Here is a 16,230-nt window from a genome sequence, read left to right as displayed (position 1 = left end):
TACAAGCAAAACTTAGAAGTCTGAGCTGTGTTTAGACCTCTACAAGCAAAACTTAGAAGTCTGAGCTGTGTTTAGACCTCTACAAGCAAAACTTAGAAGTCTGAGCTGTGTTTAGACCTCTACAAGCAAAACTTAGAAGTCTGAGCTGTGTTTAGACCTCTACAAGCAAAACTTAGAAGTCTGAGCTGTGTTTAGACCTCTACAAGCAAAACTTAGAAGTCTGAGCTGTGTTTAGACCTCTACAAGCAAAACTTAGAAGTCTGAGCTGTGTTTAGACCTCTATAAACAAAGCTTAGAAGTCTGAGCTGTGTTTAGACCTCTACAAACAAAGCTTAGAAGTCTGAGCTGTGTTTAGACCTCTACAAACAAAGCTTAGAAGTCTGAGCTGTGTTTAGACCTCTACAAACAAAGCTTAGAAGTCTGAGCTGTGTTTAGACCTCTACAAGCAAAGCTTAGAAGTCTGAGCTGTGTTTAGACCTCTACAAACAAAGCTTAGAAGTCTGAGCTGTGTTTAGACCTCTACAAGCAAAACTTAGAAGTCTGAGCTGTGTTTAGACCTCTACAAGCAAAACTTAGAAGTCTGAGCTGTGTTTAGACCTCTACAAGCAAAGCTTAGAAGTCTGAGCTGTGTTTAGACCTCTACAAACAAAGCTCAGACCTCTACAACAAAATTGTCCTCAAAATTATACCCTGAATTAAGTAAAGATCCTGAACTTCACCTTACGACAACAGACAAATGAGAGAGTAATAATGGACAAGGTAGATTATAGTGGGAAAATGAACATGATATTAGAAGATGGGGGAACTTAGGTGTTTCTTCAGTCTAACTAATTAGCCAATAACTCCTAGATAGTTGCAGCTTAGTGGCCCACATATTTCCTGTGATAGTGATTCAGTGTTCTGATAAGATTGTTTGATTCCCTGATACAGTGTTGTTACCGGCTGTCAGGCAGGTGATGGAGTAAGCCAGGCACCTGATGAGTATTATCTTGGGATTAGCAACCCAGGAGTTAGTAAAACAGGATAACCCAAATAAGCCAGGCATTGTGACCCACTTCCACTAAGGGGTCTTTGGTATTCTCCCCCTGGGATGCTACCCACAGCACCGAACACCCAGGTACCTAATTGCTGAAGGTTTTTTTTTAGTTTAATATGTTTATTATGCACCCCATACCCATCCTGTGGGCGGTAGTCAAAAGATTACAGAGGTACATAATTGGTCCAGGGACTGGACTCCAAAGTTTTGATATCTGAGCAAGTTACAGAGGTAATGAATTCACAATTTACAAAGGTAATGAACTCACAAATTACAAAGGTAATGAACTCCGGGTAGGTCTAGTCACAATCATGACAAGTTACAAAGGTATTTACAGATTACAGAGGTACATAATGGATCCAGGGACTGGGCCCCAAAGTTTGGATGGCTGAACTAGGTACAAAGTAATGAACTCACAAGTTACAAAGGTAATGAATACTGTAAGAATGGTTACTTACGTTTATACATGGCTACAATCATGAACAAATTATAGTGTAATGAGCAATTTACACTTCCACACCCGGTCACAACTGTAGTGAGTTATTGGTGCAAATGTTGATTGTTGAGTCACACACACCACACCACACACACACCACACACACACACACACACACCACACACACACACCACACACACACACACACACACACACACACACACACACACACACACACACACATAAACACACACACACACACACACACATACACAAACTCATACAAACACGCACACACACTCATACCGGTGAAGAGCAACCGGTGAAGAGGCGGGGCCAGGAGCTAAGACTCGACCCCTGCAACCACAAATAGGTGAGTACACACACACACCCACTCATACACACACACACACTCATACACATACACACACACACACACACACACACACACTCGCAAATACAACAGGCCTAGTGTCTAATCGACGTGCCTAGGACAAAATGGTAACTTACACGCACACACAAACACACACACAAACACACACACACACACACACACAAGCACTGGACAAGCACCTAAAGTCAGTTCCTAATCAGCCGGGCTGTGGCTCGTACGTTGGTTTGCGTGCAGCCAGCAGCAACAGCCTGAAGGGTGAAGAAGAATTTTATCCTGATCAACAACTCTAAAGGGTTAATAACCCAGCAGAACCCGAGTGGCTTAATTCCACCATGATTCATTTGTTATGCCCCTTCCCAGGATGCGACCCACAACATCTGATTACTCCCAGATACATATTATATACTAACATAGCCAGCAAGTTCTAGGACACCTATCCTCATCTCCCGTCTCGCCTAGAATTCTACCCTAGGTACTTTTGCTGTGAGCCGAACTAGCTAACAACCGCTTGTGCCCTCCTACCCCGTGCCTTATCTTCCTGTTATCACGAGGAATACATGTTATCATGTTATCTTGCTTACAGGTACACCTCGTCCGGGGTACAGAGGCTCCAGAGGTGACTCCATGCCATTCTCGCCCCTACCAGCGGTGACCTGAAGGCCGCTAGAGTCTGCTGACTACCGATAACCAATAAGATAACGGATGGTTTTTACCTTTATCTTATAACCAGTGTAGTGGATGAGTAGTATATGTGGTGAGCCGGGGAACTAGTTGGTGTACCAGGTGGTGGGAGGCGCTAGTAGTGCCTTGGTACCTCAAACAGGTGGTTATCCGACGTACACACCCAAGTGTCAGCCAGCATCTGTTGTCTCTCAGACGACCCATAACCAACCCCGGGTCCTAACCACCCTAACATTACGTCCTAACGACCCTACCACCAGCACCAGGATTATATAAACAAACTATACGCAATCTGGAAAGATAGTGTTGAAAAAATTGCAGTGTTATACCAGTAGAACCCCTCACTGAGGACCTCTGACCACTACTACTGCTACTACTACTACTGCTACTACTACTGCTGCTACTACTGCTGCTGCTACTGACTCTCACAATAGAATTATGCTCAGATATATCGTACTGGCTACGTTGGTGGGCAGCGCCTGCGCGGTGAGTCTATCAGTAATGCTTAATAAGCCCTGTAATATTACTAATAATATTATTAATAATAATCTTTATTTCTACAAGTACATGATACAACTTATACAGACCATAACTGACACCTATGGCATACTACATAGAAAGCCCCTGGTTATGCAGAGTATTTCCCGCAACTTAGGCCAATTTTATCCCCAGGATGCGACCCACACCAGTCAACTAACACCCAGGTATCTACTTACTCCTAGGTGAAAATGGACAGCAGGTGTCTTAAAGAAACATGCCCAGATGTTTCCACCCGTAGATCACTGTAGTACTCACCTATATGTAGTTGTAAGGGTCGATTCATAGTTCCTGGTCCCTGGTGTGTGTGCGTGTGTTCACCTAATTGTGGATGCGGGGAGGGGGGGTTCGAGTCACTGTCAACCAGTTTTAGAGACTTCTAACATCTTAAGAGTTACCTTACCTATATTTAAAGTCACTTATCGAGTCATTCTTCACCGTCACATACACATCAGTCCGCTTTACAGCCTAGTGAAGTAGAGAAGAATTATCTGACGTCTCTGTGCCCTCGTAAGTTTATGTACAGGTACACATAGAGGGATGTTAGGAAGTTGTCAGGAAGTGGAATGGTCTGGAAGGTGACGTAGCGGAGGCAGGAACCATACATAGTTTTAAGACGAGGTATGACAAAGCTCATGGAGCACGGAGAGAGAGGACGTAGTACCGATCAGTGAATAGATGGGGCCAGAAGCTATGAATCGAAACCTGCACCCACAATTGAGTACAAATTATCATACATACTCCAGCAAGGCGTTCCCTGTGATCGTATTTGCTTGGAACTTCTCTACTTTTATGCATCATTGCAAGCTCCTGATGTGTTGATTGCAACACAAAAGGCCTAGAACTCTCATTCAACCCCTCCCCCCTCTTGTGGTTGCTTGACACAACATATTGCGTAAATTACCCACTAGAATAACCTTAAAAAAAGGGTTAGACAAAGTAACTTTATTTCCAGTGGTGCTTACATGGACCTGGAATTACCTGGAGAGAGTTCCGGGGGTCTACGCCCCCGTGGCCCGGTGTCCTTGATTCCTTGTCCTTACCTGGAGTATACGTGGAGAAGGTGTTTCGGGGGTCAACGCCCCCGAGGCCCGGTCTGAGATCAGGCCTCCTGGTGGATCAGGGCCTGACAAACCTTACCCAAACTAGTGGCTCCCTGCAGCCCCTCCTCCAGGAGCACAGCTTTTCATTTGCGTAACTACGGACATAACTACGGACATAGAACATGCCCTTAAGTGCCACCCATTTCTGTATAGAAGAGACAGCTACACATAGTGTATATTACCCAGGATAACCCAAAGATTAGATTTTACCACGAGAGTGGCTAGTTTATCATGCATCAGGTGGCCCGGTGGCCTGGTGGCTAAAGCTCCCGCTTCACACACGGAGGGCCCGGGTTCGATTCCCGGCGGGTGGAAACATTTCGACACGTTTCCTTACACCTGTTGTCCTGTTCACCTAGCAGCAAATAGGTACCTGGGTGTTAGTCGACTGGTGTGGGTCGCATCCTGTGGGACAAGATTAAGGACCACAATGGAAATAAGTTAGACAGTCCTCGATGACGCACTGACTTTCTTGGGTTATCCTGGGTGGCTAACCCTCCAGGGTTAAAAATCCGAACGAAATCTTATATTATCACCTCATATCCATCCTGTGGACGGTAGCACAAGAGCATATGGATACACAAAAGGCCCAGGAACTAGGCCCCAAAGGGTTAACAGGAATACATATGGACTTATATCTACATATCTATAGTTCACTTATCTGTTACAAGCAAATTTAGGAAATTTGCTTAGTATATCTGGTATCTTATTTTCATTAATAAGATATCTTGACATGTCACATAGGTTATTATACTGTCTGTCTCTGTATTCCTCAATAAGTGGACAACTAAGCACATAGTGTTCAAGAGAGTGACCATATGTCTAACCACATAATTTGCATTTAGTTTGATCATCATCTGTGTGTCTCCCAAGCTGCCAGAAGTACTTGTAACCAAGCCTAAGCCAGGCCACTACAACATCAGCCAGTACTTGTAACCAAGCCTAAGCCAGGCCACTACAACATCAGTCAGTACTTGTAACCAAGCCTAAGCCAGGCCACTACAACATCAGTCAGTACTTGTAACCAAACCTAAGCCAGGCCACTATAACATCAGTCAGTACTTGTAACCAAGCCTAAGTCTGGCCACTACATCAGTCAGTACTTGTAACCAAGCCTAAGCCTGGCCACTACAACATCAGCCAGTACTTGTAACCAAGCCTAAGCCAGGCCACTACAACATCAGTCAGTACTTGTAACCAAGAATACACTAGACCTCATCTTCACTAACAATGATGATCTGATAAGAAATGTCACCATATCAAAAACAATATACTCAGATCACAACATAATTGAGGTTCAGACATGTATGCGTGGAGCCCCAGACCGACATAATGAGACTAGTCACGAGGGAGCATTCACCAAATTCAACTTCAATAACAAAAACATAAAGTGGGACCAAGTAAATCAAGTCCTAACCGATATAAGCTGGGAAGATATACTAAGCAACACAGACCCCAACGTATGCCTAGAACAGATTAACTTGGTGGCACTCGATGTATGCACAAGGCTTATTCCTCTAAGAAAAAGGAGGAGTAGATGTAAAATAGAAAGAGACAGGCGCTCCCTTTACAGGCGATGGAAAAGAATAACAGAGCGGCTAAAAGAGGTCAATATATCTGAAATGCGTAGGGAGACACTGGTCAGAGAAATAGCAAGCATCGAACTCAAGCTAAAGGAATCTTATAGGAGTCAGGAATCGCGGGAAGAACTAAAAGCCATAAATGAAATCGAAAGAAACCCAAAGTATTTCTTCTCCTATGCCAAATCAAAGTCGAGAACAACATCCAGTATTGGGCCCCTACTTAAACAAGATGGGTCCTACACAGATGACAGCAAGGAAATGAGTGAGCTACTCAAGTCCCAATATGACTCAGTTTTTAGCAAGCCGCTAACCAGACTGAGAGTCGAAGATCAAAATGATTTTTTTATGAGAGCCACAAAATTTGGTTAACACAAGCCTATCCGATGTTATCCTGACGCCAAATGACTTCGAACAGGCGATAAATGACATGCCTATGCACTCTGCCCCAGGGCCAGACTCATGGAACTCCGTGTTCATCAAGAACTGCAAGAAGCCCCTATCACGAGCCTTTTCCATCCTATGGAGAGGGAGCATGGACACGGGGGTCGTCCCACAGTTACTAAAAACAACAGACATAGCCCCACTCCACAAAGGGGGCAGTAAAGCAACAGCAAAGGACTACAGACCGATAGCACTAGCATCCCATATCATAAAAATCTTTGAAAGAGTCCTAAGAAGCAAGATCACCACCCATCTAGAAACCCATCAGTTACACAACCCAGGGCAACATGGGTTTAGAACAGGTCGCTCTTGTCTGTCTCAACTATTAGATCACCACGACAAGGTCCTAAATGCACTAGAAGATAAAAAGAATGCAGATGTAATATATACAGACTTTGCAAAAGCCTTCGACAAGTGTGACCATGGCGTAATAGCGCACAAAATGCGTGCTAAAGGAATAACAGGAAAAGTCGGTCGATGGATCTATAATTTCCTCACTAACAGAACACAGAGAGTAGTCGTCAACAGAGTAAAGTCCGAGGCAGCTACGGTGAAAAGCTCTATTCCACAAGGCACAGTACTCGCTCCCATCTTGTTCCTCATCCTCATATCCGACATAGACAAGGATGTCAGCCACAGCACCGTGTCTTCCTTTGCAGATGACACCCGAATCTGCATGACAGTGTCTTCCACTGCAGACACTGCAAGGCTCCAGGCGGACATCAACCGAATCTTTCAGTGGGCTGCAGAAAACAATATGAAGTTCAACGATGAGAAATTTCAATTACTCAGATATGGTAAACACGAGGAAATTAAATCTTCATCAGAGTACAAAACAAATTCTGGCCACAAAATAGAGCGAAACACCAACGTCAAAGACCTGGGAGTGATCATGTCGGAGGATCTCACCTTCAAGGACCATAACATTGTATCAATCGCATCTGCTAGAAAAATGACAGGATGGATAATGAGAACCTTCAAAACTAGGGAGGCCAAGCCCATGATGACACTCTTCAGGTCACTTGTTCTATCTAGGCTGGAATATTGCTGCACACTAACAGCACCTTTCAAGGCAGGCGAAATTGCTGACCTAGAAAATGTACAGAGAACCTTCACGGCGCGCATAACAGAGATAAAACACCTCAATTACTGGGAGCGCTTGAGGTTCCTGAACCTGTATTCCCTGGAATGCAGGCGGGAGAGATACATGATTATATACACCTGGAAAATCCTAGAGGGACTAGTACCGAACTTGCACACGAAAATCACTCACTACGAAAGCAAAAGACTTGGCAGACGATGCAACATCCCCCCAATGAAAAGCAGGGGTGTCACTAGCACGTTAAGAGACCATACAATAAGTGTCAGGGGCCCGAGACTGTTCAACTGCCTCCCAGCATACATAAGGGGGATTACCAACAGACCCCTGGCAGTCTTCAAGCTGGCACTGGACAAGCACCTAAAGTCGGTTCCTGACCAGCCGGGCTGTGGCTCGTACGTTGGTTTGCGTGCAGCCAGCAGCAACAGCCTGGTTGATCAGGCTCTGATCCACCAGGAGGCCTGGTCACAGACCGGGCCGCGGGGGCGTTGACCCCCGGAACTCTCTCCAGGTAAACTCCAGGTAAGCCTAAGCCAGGCCATTACAACATCAGTCAGTACTTGTAACCAAGCCTAAGCCTGGCCACTACAACGTCAGTCAGTACTTGTAACCAAGCCTAAGCCTGGCCACTATGACATCAGTCAGTACTTGTAACCAAGCCTAAGCCTGGCCACTACAACATCAGCCAGTACTTGTAACCAAGCCTAAGCCTGGCCACTACAACATCAGCCAGTACTTGTAACCAAGCCTAAGCCTGGCCACTATGACATCAGTCAGTACTTGTAACCAAGCCTAAGCCTGGCCACTACAACATCAGCCAGTACTTGTAACCTAGCCTAAGCCTGGCCACTACAACATCAGCCAGTACTTGTAACCAAGCCTAAGCCTGGCCACTATGACATCAGTCAGTACTTGTAACCAAGCCTAAGCCTGGCCACTACAACATCAGCCAGTACTTGTAACCTAGCCTAAGCCTGGCCACTACAACATCAGCCAGTACTTGTAACCAAGCCTAAGCCTGGCCACTACAACATCAGCCACTACTTGTAACCAAGCCTAAGCCAGGCCACTACAACATCAGTCAGTACTTGTAACCATGCCTAAGCCTGGCCACTACAACATTAGTCAGTACTTGTAACCAAGCCTAAGCCTGGCCACTACAACATTAGTCAGTACTTGTAACCATGCCTAAGCCAGGCCACTACAACATCACTCAGTACTTGTAACCAAGCCTAAGCCTGGCCACTACAACATCAGTCAGTACCTGTAACCAAGCCTAAGCCTGGCCACTACAACATTAGTCAGTACTTGTAACCATGCCTAAGCCAGGCCACTACAACATCACTCAGTACTTGTAACCAAGCCTAAGCCTGACCACTACAACATCAGTCAGTACTTGTAACCAAGCCTAAGCCTGGCCACTACAACATCAGCCAGTACTTGTAACCAAGCCTAAGCCTGGCCACTACAACATTAGTCAGTACTTGTAACCAAGACTAAGCCTGGCCACTACAACATCAGTCAGTACTTGTAACCAAGCCTAAGCCTGACCACTACAACATCAGTCAGTACTTGTAACCAAGCCTAAGCCTGGCCACTACAACATCAGTCAGTGTTCACATTGCAAGTTGCTCCATAAACATACTTATCTACGTTCATGTTATCATAGTGGGTTATAGATCTACTCAGGCTTCTAACTGCATTCCTATAACAATCATTTTCATTATTTACTTCTCTCCTAATATTATTCCTAATGCTAGACAGTTATACCAAAGTTATATTCTACATTCTCCTTCTGGGTACTCTTCTTGGCTAACATATCAACTTTATCATGAAGGAGTAATCCAATGTGTAACCCACAGCACTTTGACTGATAACCCAAAGAAGTCAGACTTATTTCCATTGTGGACCTTCTAATGTCTTATTTTGACCTTAAAAGTTAAAATGCGTATCATATATTCATGTTTCTCCTGTTTGTAGCTGTCTAAGCATTTTTAAATTATCTTCAAGCATGTCATTTGCAGGGTGTCCCGTGGCTGGGTTGCTAGCGCACTCGCCTCACAAACTGAGGTCCGGGGGGTCGATCCCCGGTACGGGGTGGAAACATTAGTACGTGTTTCCTTGAGATGCCTATTGCCCATGTTCACCTAGCAGTAAGTAGGTACCTGGGTGTTAGTTACCTTGCACCTACTGTCACTGCTCACCTAGCAGTAAGTGCCTGGGTGTTAGTCGACTGTAGCGGGTAGAATCCTGGGGAAGGGGTGATACATTTTACAGCTCTTAGCCTGTGATTTGAGGCCGGATAACAGCTCTTGGGCTCTAAATTCAACGCTATGACAAGAAAGAACTCAATCTACTTAGACAAGACTTCATGTCCCTGTGAATGTAGGTAAACGAGAGAGAGAGAAAGAGAGAGAGAAAGAGAGAGAGAGAGAGAGAGAGAGAGAGAGAGAGAGAGAGAGAGAGAGAGAGAGAGAGAGAGAGAGAGAGAGAGAGAGAGAGAGAGAGAGAGAGACGTGTCTGGAATACTGTCTGCTACTTGCCTCACCCACGCAGTGCTCTGACTTAAATACAATACAACGCACATAATATATATACACTGCCAGATGTATCTAGGTGTATATACACGGAGAGTTCCTCTCCCCCAGGATGCCACCCACAACAGTCAACTAACACCCAGGTGCCTAGTTACTGCTAGGTGAACAGGGACAGCAAGTGTAAGGTGACTAACACCCAGGTACCTACTTACTGCTAGGTGAACAGGGACAGCAGGTGTAAGGTGACTAACACCCAGGTACCTACTTACTGCTAGGTGAACAGGGACAGCAGGTGTAAGGTGACTAACACACAGGTACCTACTTACTGCTAGGTGAACAGGGACAGCAGGTGTAAGGTGACTAACGCCCAAGTACCTACTTACTGCTAGATGAACTGGGGTCAACTCCACCGCGGCCCGGTCCATGACCAGGCCTCGTGGTGGATCAGGACCTGATCAACCAGGCTGTTACTGCTGGCCGCATATAAATATAAACCAGCTGGTCAGGTACTGACTTTAGGTGCCTGTCCAGCTCCCTGTTAAATACAGCCAGGGGTCTTGAAGACAACCTGGGGTCTTGAAGACAACCAGGGGTCTTGAAGACAATCAGGGGTCTTGAAGACAACCAGAAGTCTTGAAGACAACCAGGGGTCTTGAAGGCAGCCAGGGGTCTTGAAGACAACCAGGGGTCTTGAAGGCAGCCAGGGGTCTTGAAGATAACCAGAAGTCTTGAAAATAACCAGAGATCATGGAGAGCCAAGGGTTTTGAAAACAGCCAGGGGTCTTGGAGACAGCCAGGGGTCTATCGGTAATCCCACTTATGTATGCTGGAAGGCAGGTGAACAGTCTTGGGCCCCTGACGAGTGAAAGGCGGTGAATTTGAGTACAACTTACACATGAGTTAACACTATCAAAACTTATTGGGTAACATTGATAAGTGCATTGGCAAATGTGTCTGTAAATGGGTTTGGGTTTATGAAGGACCTGCCTAGTATGGGCCAGTAGGCCTCCTGCAGTGCTCCTCCTTATGTCCTCGCTTTACCACCTGACTGAACTAGTGTTGTGCCTAGCAGGCCACTCTCACCCTGGATCAAGAGCTTTATGTCGTGGCTGGCATCCTGGGAGGTGTGTGTCTGCTGCTCACCATAGCTGCTATCTACAACACCGTCACCATTATCAGGTATTCTTCATTATTATCATTATACAGCATTCATCATAACCATCATCATCATCCAGAGGTATCGTTCACTATTATCATTATACTCATCATCCTGAGATATCAATCACTATCATTACAAAGCATTCATCATAACCGTCATCATCAGGTATTGTTCATTATTATACATAAACACAAAAGAAATTCTGTCAATATATTTGTCTTATCATTCTTGTCAGATATCACAAATGATCTCAATCCTGGTGAAGTCTGCTGCAGCAGGTCTGTGGGTGGTGAAGTTTGCTGCAGCAGGTCTGTGGGTGGTGAAGTCTGCTGCAGCAGGTCTGTGGGTGGTGAAGTTTGCTGCAGCAGGTCTGTGGGTGGTGAAGTTTGCTGCAGCAGGTCTGTGGGTAGTGAAGTTTGCTGCAGCAGGTCTGTGGGTGGTGAAGTCTGCTGCAGCAGGTCTGTGGGTGGTGAAGTCTGCTGCAGCAGGTCTGTGGGTGGTGAAGTCTGCTGCAGCAGGTCTGTGGGTGGTGAAGTTTGCTGCAGCAGGTCTGTGGGTGGTGAAGTTTGCTGCAGCAGGTCTGTGGGTAGTGAAGTTTGCTGCAGCAGGTCTGTGGGTGGTGAAGTCTGCTGCAGCAGGTCTGTGGGTGGTGAAGTTTGCTGCAGCAGGTCTGTGGGTGGTGAAGTTTGCTGCTGCAGGTCTGTGGGTGGTGAAGTTTGCTGCAGCAGGTCTGTGGGTGGTGAAGTTTGCTGCAGCAGGTCTGTGGGTGGTGAAGTTTGCTGCAGCAGGTCTGTGGGTGGTGAAGTCTGCTGCAGCAGGTCTGTGGGTGGTGAAGTCTGCTGCAGCAGGTCTGTGGGTGGTGAAGTTTGCTGCAGCAGGTCTGTGGGTGGTGAAGTCTGCTACAGCAGGTCTGTGGGTGGTGAAGTCTGTTGCAGCAGGTCTGTGGGTGGTGAAGTCTGCTACAGCAGGTCTGTGGGTGGTGAAGTCTGTTGCAGCAGGTCTGTGGGTGGTGAAGTCTGCTACAGCAGGTCTGTGGGTGGTGAAGTTTGCTGCAGCATGTCTGTGGGTGGTGAAGTCTGCTACAGCAGGTCTGTGGGTGGTGAAGTCTGTTGCAGCAGGTCTGTGGGTGGTGAAGTCTGCTGCAGCAGGTCTGTGGGTGGTGAAGTCTGTTGCAGCAGGTCTGTGGGTGGTGAAGTCTGTTGCAGCAGGTCTGTGGGTGGTGAAGTCTGCTACAGCAGGTCTGTGGGTGGTGAAGTCTGTTGCAGCAGGTCTGTGGGTGGTGAAGTCTGCTACAGCAGGTCTGTGGGTGGTGAAGTTTGCTGCAGCAGGTCTGTGGGTGGTGAAGTCTGTTGCAGCAGGTCTGTGGGTGGTGAAGTTTGCTGCAGCAGGTCTGTGGGTGGTGAAGTTTGCTGCAGCAGGTCTGTGGGTGGTGAAGTCTGCTACAGCAGGTCTGTGGGTGGTGAAATCTGTTGCAGCAGGTCTGTGGGTGGTGAAGTCTGCTGCAGCAGGTCTGTGGGTGGTGAAGTCTGCTGCAGCAGGTCTGTGGGTAGTGAAGTCTGTTGCAGCAGGTCTGTGGGTGGTGAAGTCTGTTGCAGCAGGTCTGTGGGTGGTGAAGTCTGCTACAACAGGTCTGTGGGTGGTGAAGTCTGTTGCAGCAGGTCTGTGGGTGGTGAAGTCTGCTACAGCAGGTCTGTGGGTGGTGAAGTCTGCTGCAGCAGGTCTGTGGGTGGTGAAGTCTGCTGCTGCAGGTCTGTGGGTGGTGAAGTTTGCTGCAGCAGGTCTGTGGGTGGTGAAGTTTGCTGCAGCAGGTCTGTGGGTGGTGAAGTCTGCTACAGCAGGTCTGTGGGTGGTGAAATCTGTTGCAGCAGGTCTGTGGGTGGTGAAGTCTGCTACAGCAGGTCTGTGGGTGGTGAAGTCTGCTGCAGCAGGTCTGTGGGTAGTGAAGTCTGCTGCAGCAGGTCTGTGGGTAGTGAAGTCTGCTGCAGCAGGTCTGTGGGTGGTGAAGTCTGCTGCAGCAGGTCTGTGGGTAGTGAAGTCTGTTGCAGCAGGTCTGTGGGTAGTGAAGTCTGCTGCAGCAGGTCTGTGGGTAGTGAAGTCTGCTGCAGCAGGTCTGTGGGTGGTGAAGTCTGCTCCAGCAGGTCTGTGGGTGGTGATGTCTGCTGCAGCAAGTCTGTGGGTGGTGAAGTCTGCTGCAGCAGGTATGTGGGTGATGATGTCTGCTGCAGCAAGTCTGTGGGTGGTGAAGTCTGCTGCAGCAGGTCTGTGGGTGGTAAGATCTGCTGCAGCAGGTCTCTGCTGTGGGCATTACAGTCCTACCCAGTTTAAACATAAATCACAATACTGTGGCTGGAACTTACAGCTTCACCACAATATCTCACTCTCTCCTGGACACACTCAAACAAGCACTGTATTTTCTGGCATATAAGGCGCACAACGGAAGTATCATACTGCAGAATTAACACTCATATTCAAGGGCTTAAATTACCCTCTTACTTTATGCTGAAACCTAACCCAAAGCATAGCCTTAACCCCGACCTTGAACATATAAGGTGCAGGCTGATTTTCCAAGACCTTTTGTGGGGGAAAAAGGTGCGCCTTATATGCCGGAAAATACTTGACATAACTATAGTACAGGATGGATTGAAACCTCTGGCTTCCACCTGTTGTTTCTTGCAATAGTCATGAAAAAAATTAACATTACTATGTTATTATCAATAGGAAGATGCTGAAAACAATATGGCTTTTACCACTACCACTTTGATCTGTCTTTTATTGGTGGATAATTTTCATGTATGTTACTACATATGTGCAGAACCATGGGAGGAGTTGAATGATAGCTTTAGGTCTTTCGTGTTGTAATCAACACATCATCAGGAGCTTGCAGTGTTGCAGAAATGTGTAGGAAGTCCAGGTAGATACATTCAAGGAAATGACAAGCTGGAGTTGTTCAAGGACCCTAACTAAAGTTGTTCAAGGGCCCTAACTAGTCATTCAAGGGCCCTAACTAGTCATTCAAAGGCCCTAACTAATCATTCAAGAGCCCTAACTAGTCATTCAAGGGCCCTAACTGGCCACTCAAGGGCTCTAACTAGTCGTTCAAGGGACTTAACCAGTCTCGTTCAAGGACCCTAACTAGAGTTGTTCAAAGGCCCTAATTAGTCGTTCAAGAGCCCTAACTAGTCATTCAAGGGGCACTGAAGCTTGAACTGTTATGGGGGCCCCTTTGCAATGCAACTCCTCATACATTAGACCCACAATCTGGGGCCCCTCAGGGATTTGGAGCCCTGAGGCTTAAGCTTCATTAGTTTCATAGTAGACCCATTCCTGGGCTTAAAGCCTTTCAACTACATTAGGGTTTTTAAAACAGTATGTAACCTGCCACCACCAGTCAAAAATACTTTAATACCTAAAATAGCGATTAAAATAAATTCGCAGTGTACGTATATGTATCCATGGAGGCAAAGAAGGGAATGTATGAAAGTATAGTGGTACCAACACTCTTATATAAGAACATAAGAAAGAAGGAACACTGCAACAGGTCTACTGACCCATGCGGAGCAGGTCCATGCCCCCCCCCCGGATTAGCCCAATGACCCATCCCCCGGGATTAGCCTAATGACCCATCCAGTCTGGTCACCTCCACTCAAGGAAGGAGCACAACACCAGACCCAGCAGCACAAGCTAGTCAGGTCTAACTCACACCCACCCACACCCACTCATGTATTTATCTAACCCATTTTTAAAACTACACAATGTTTTAGCCTGAATAACTGTACTTGGGAGTTTGTTCCACTCATCCACAACTCTATTACCAAACCAGTGCTTTCCTATATCCTTCCTGAATCTGAATTTTTCCAACTTGAAACCACTGCTGCGAGTCCTCTCTTGGCTGGAAATTTTCAGCACGCAATTTACATCCCCTTCATTTATTCCCGTTTTCCATTTATACACCTCGATCATATCCCCCCTTATTCTACGCCTTTCAAGAGAGTGCAGATTCAGGGCCCTCAGTCTGTCCTCATAGGGAAGATTTCTGATAAATGGGATCATCTTTGTCATCCTCCTCTGTACGTTTTCCAGAGCATTTATATCCATTCTGTAATACGGGTGTGAAGCTTGGGTTGTAAAGGCTGCAGTGAGGAGGCAGCCGGAGGCAGTGGAGATGTCTTGTCTAAGGGCAATGTGTGGTGTAAATATTACGAAGAGAATTCAGAATGTGGAAATTAGGAGGTGTGGAGTTGCTAAAAGTATTAGTCAGAGGGCTGAAGAGGGGTTGTTGAGGTGGTTTGGTCATTTAGAGAGAATGGAACAAAGTAGAATGACTTAGAGAGCATATAAATCTGTAGAGGAAGGAAGGCAGGGTAGGGGTCATCCTCAGAAAGGTTGGAGGGAGGGGGAAAAAAAGGTTTTGTGGGTGAGGGGGCTTGGACTTCCAGCTAGTGTGTGTTAGCATGTTAGATAGGAGTGAATGGAGATGAATGGTTTTTGGGACCTGGCAAGCTGTTGGAGTGTGAGCAGGGTAATATTTTGTGAAGGGATTCAGGGAATCCGGTTAGACTTGAGTCCTGGAAATGGGAAGTACAATGCCTGCACTTGAAAGGAGGGGTTTGGGATATTGGCAGTTTGGAGGGACATTTAATCTGAGCACCTCTGCAAAGACAGTGATTATGTATGAGTAATGGTGAAAGTGATGAATGATGATTATAGTTTTTTCTTTCTTTTTGGGTCACCCTGCCTTGGTGGGAAATGGCCAACGTATTGTGTGATTATGTGTGAGTGAGGTGAAAGTGTTGAATGATGATGAAAGTATTTTCTTTTTGGGGATTTTCTTTCTCTTTGGGTCACCCTGCCTCGGTGGGAGACGGCCGCGTGAGGCATTACGTAGAATGAAAGGGGGTAAAGCAGCTGGAACTGATGGGCTCATGACAGAAATCTTAAAAGCAGGGGGGGATATAGTGTTGGAGTTGTTGGTACTTTTGTTTAATAAATGTATCAAAGAGACTCAAGTTAGAGTATGTAGGAAAGAGGGAAATTATTTCCCAGTAAAAGTAGGCCTTAGACAAGGATGTGTGATGTCACCGTGGTTGTTTAATATATTTATAGATGGGGTTGTAAGAGAAGTAAATGCGAGGGTCTTGGCAAGAGGCGTGGAGTTGAAAGACAAAGAATCACACATAAAGTGGGAGTTGTCACAGTTGCTCTTTGCTGATGACACTGTGCTCTT

General features: G+C 46.3%; 1 protein-coding gene across 3 annotated transcripts in view; it reads left to right on the top strand.

The window, feature by feature from the left end:
• The first annotated feature begins 2,067 nt into the window (after positions 1–2,067).
• Positions 2,068–16,230, top strand: part of LOC128691873 (uncharacterized) — a 40,561-nt gene continuing 26,398 nt past the window's right edge. Inside the window, exons 1-2 of one of the 3 annotated variants that reach the window (XM_070100892.1) lie at positions 2,068–3,033; positions 10,920–11,026. In XM_070100892.1, coding sequence (XP_069956993.1) covers positions 2,986–3,033; positions 10,920–11,026 — 155 coding nt within the window. In that variant the 5' untranslated portion in view covers positions 2,068–2,985. The remainder of the gene's footprint in view (positions 3,034–10,919; positions 11,027–16,230) is intronic. The other 2 variants (XM_070100890.1, XM_070100891.1) reach the window with 2 other exon arrangements.

The sequence above is a fragment of the Cherax quadricarinatus genome, chromosome 75 (genome assembly GCF_038502225.1).
Source record: "Cherax quadricarinatus isolate ZL_2023a chromosome 75, ASM3850222v1, whole genome shotgun sequence".
Classification (NCBI taxonomy): Eukaryota; Metazoa; Arthropoda; class Malacostraca; order Decapoda; family Parastacidae; genus Cherax; species Cherax quadricarinatus.
Note: the sequence above shows the minus strand (reverse complement) of the source record. Positions and strands in the feature narration are given on the sequence as shown.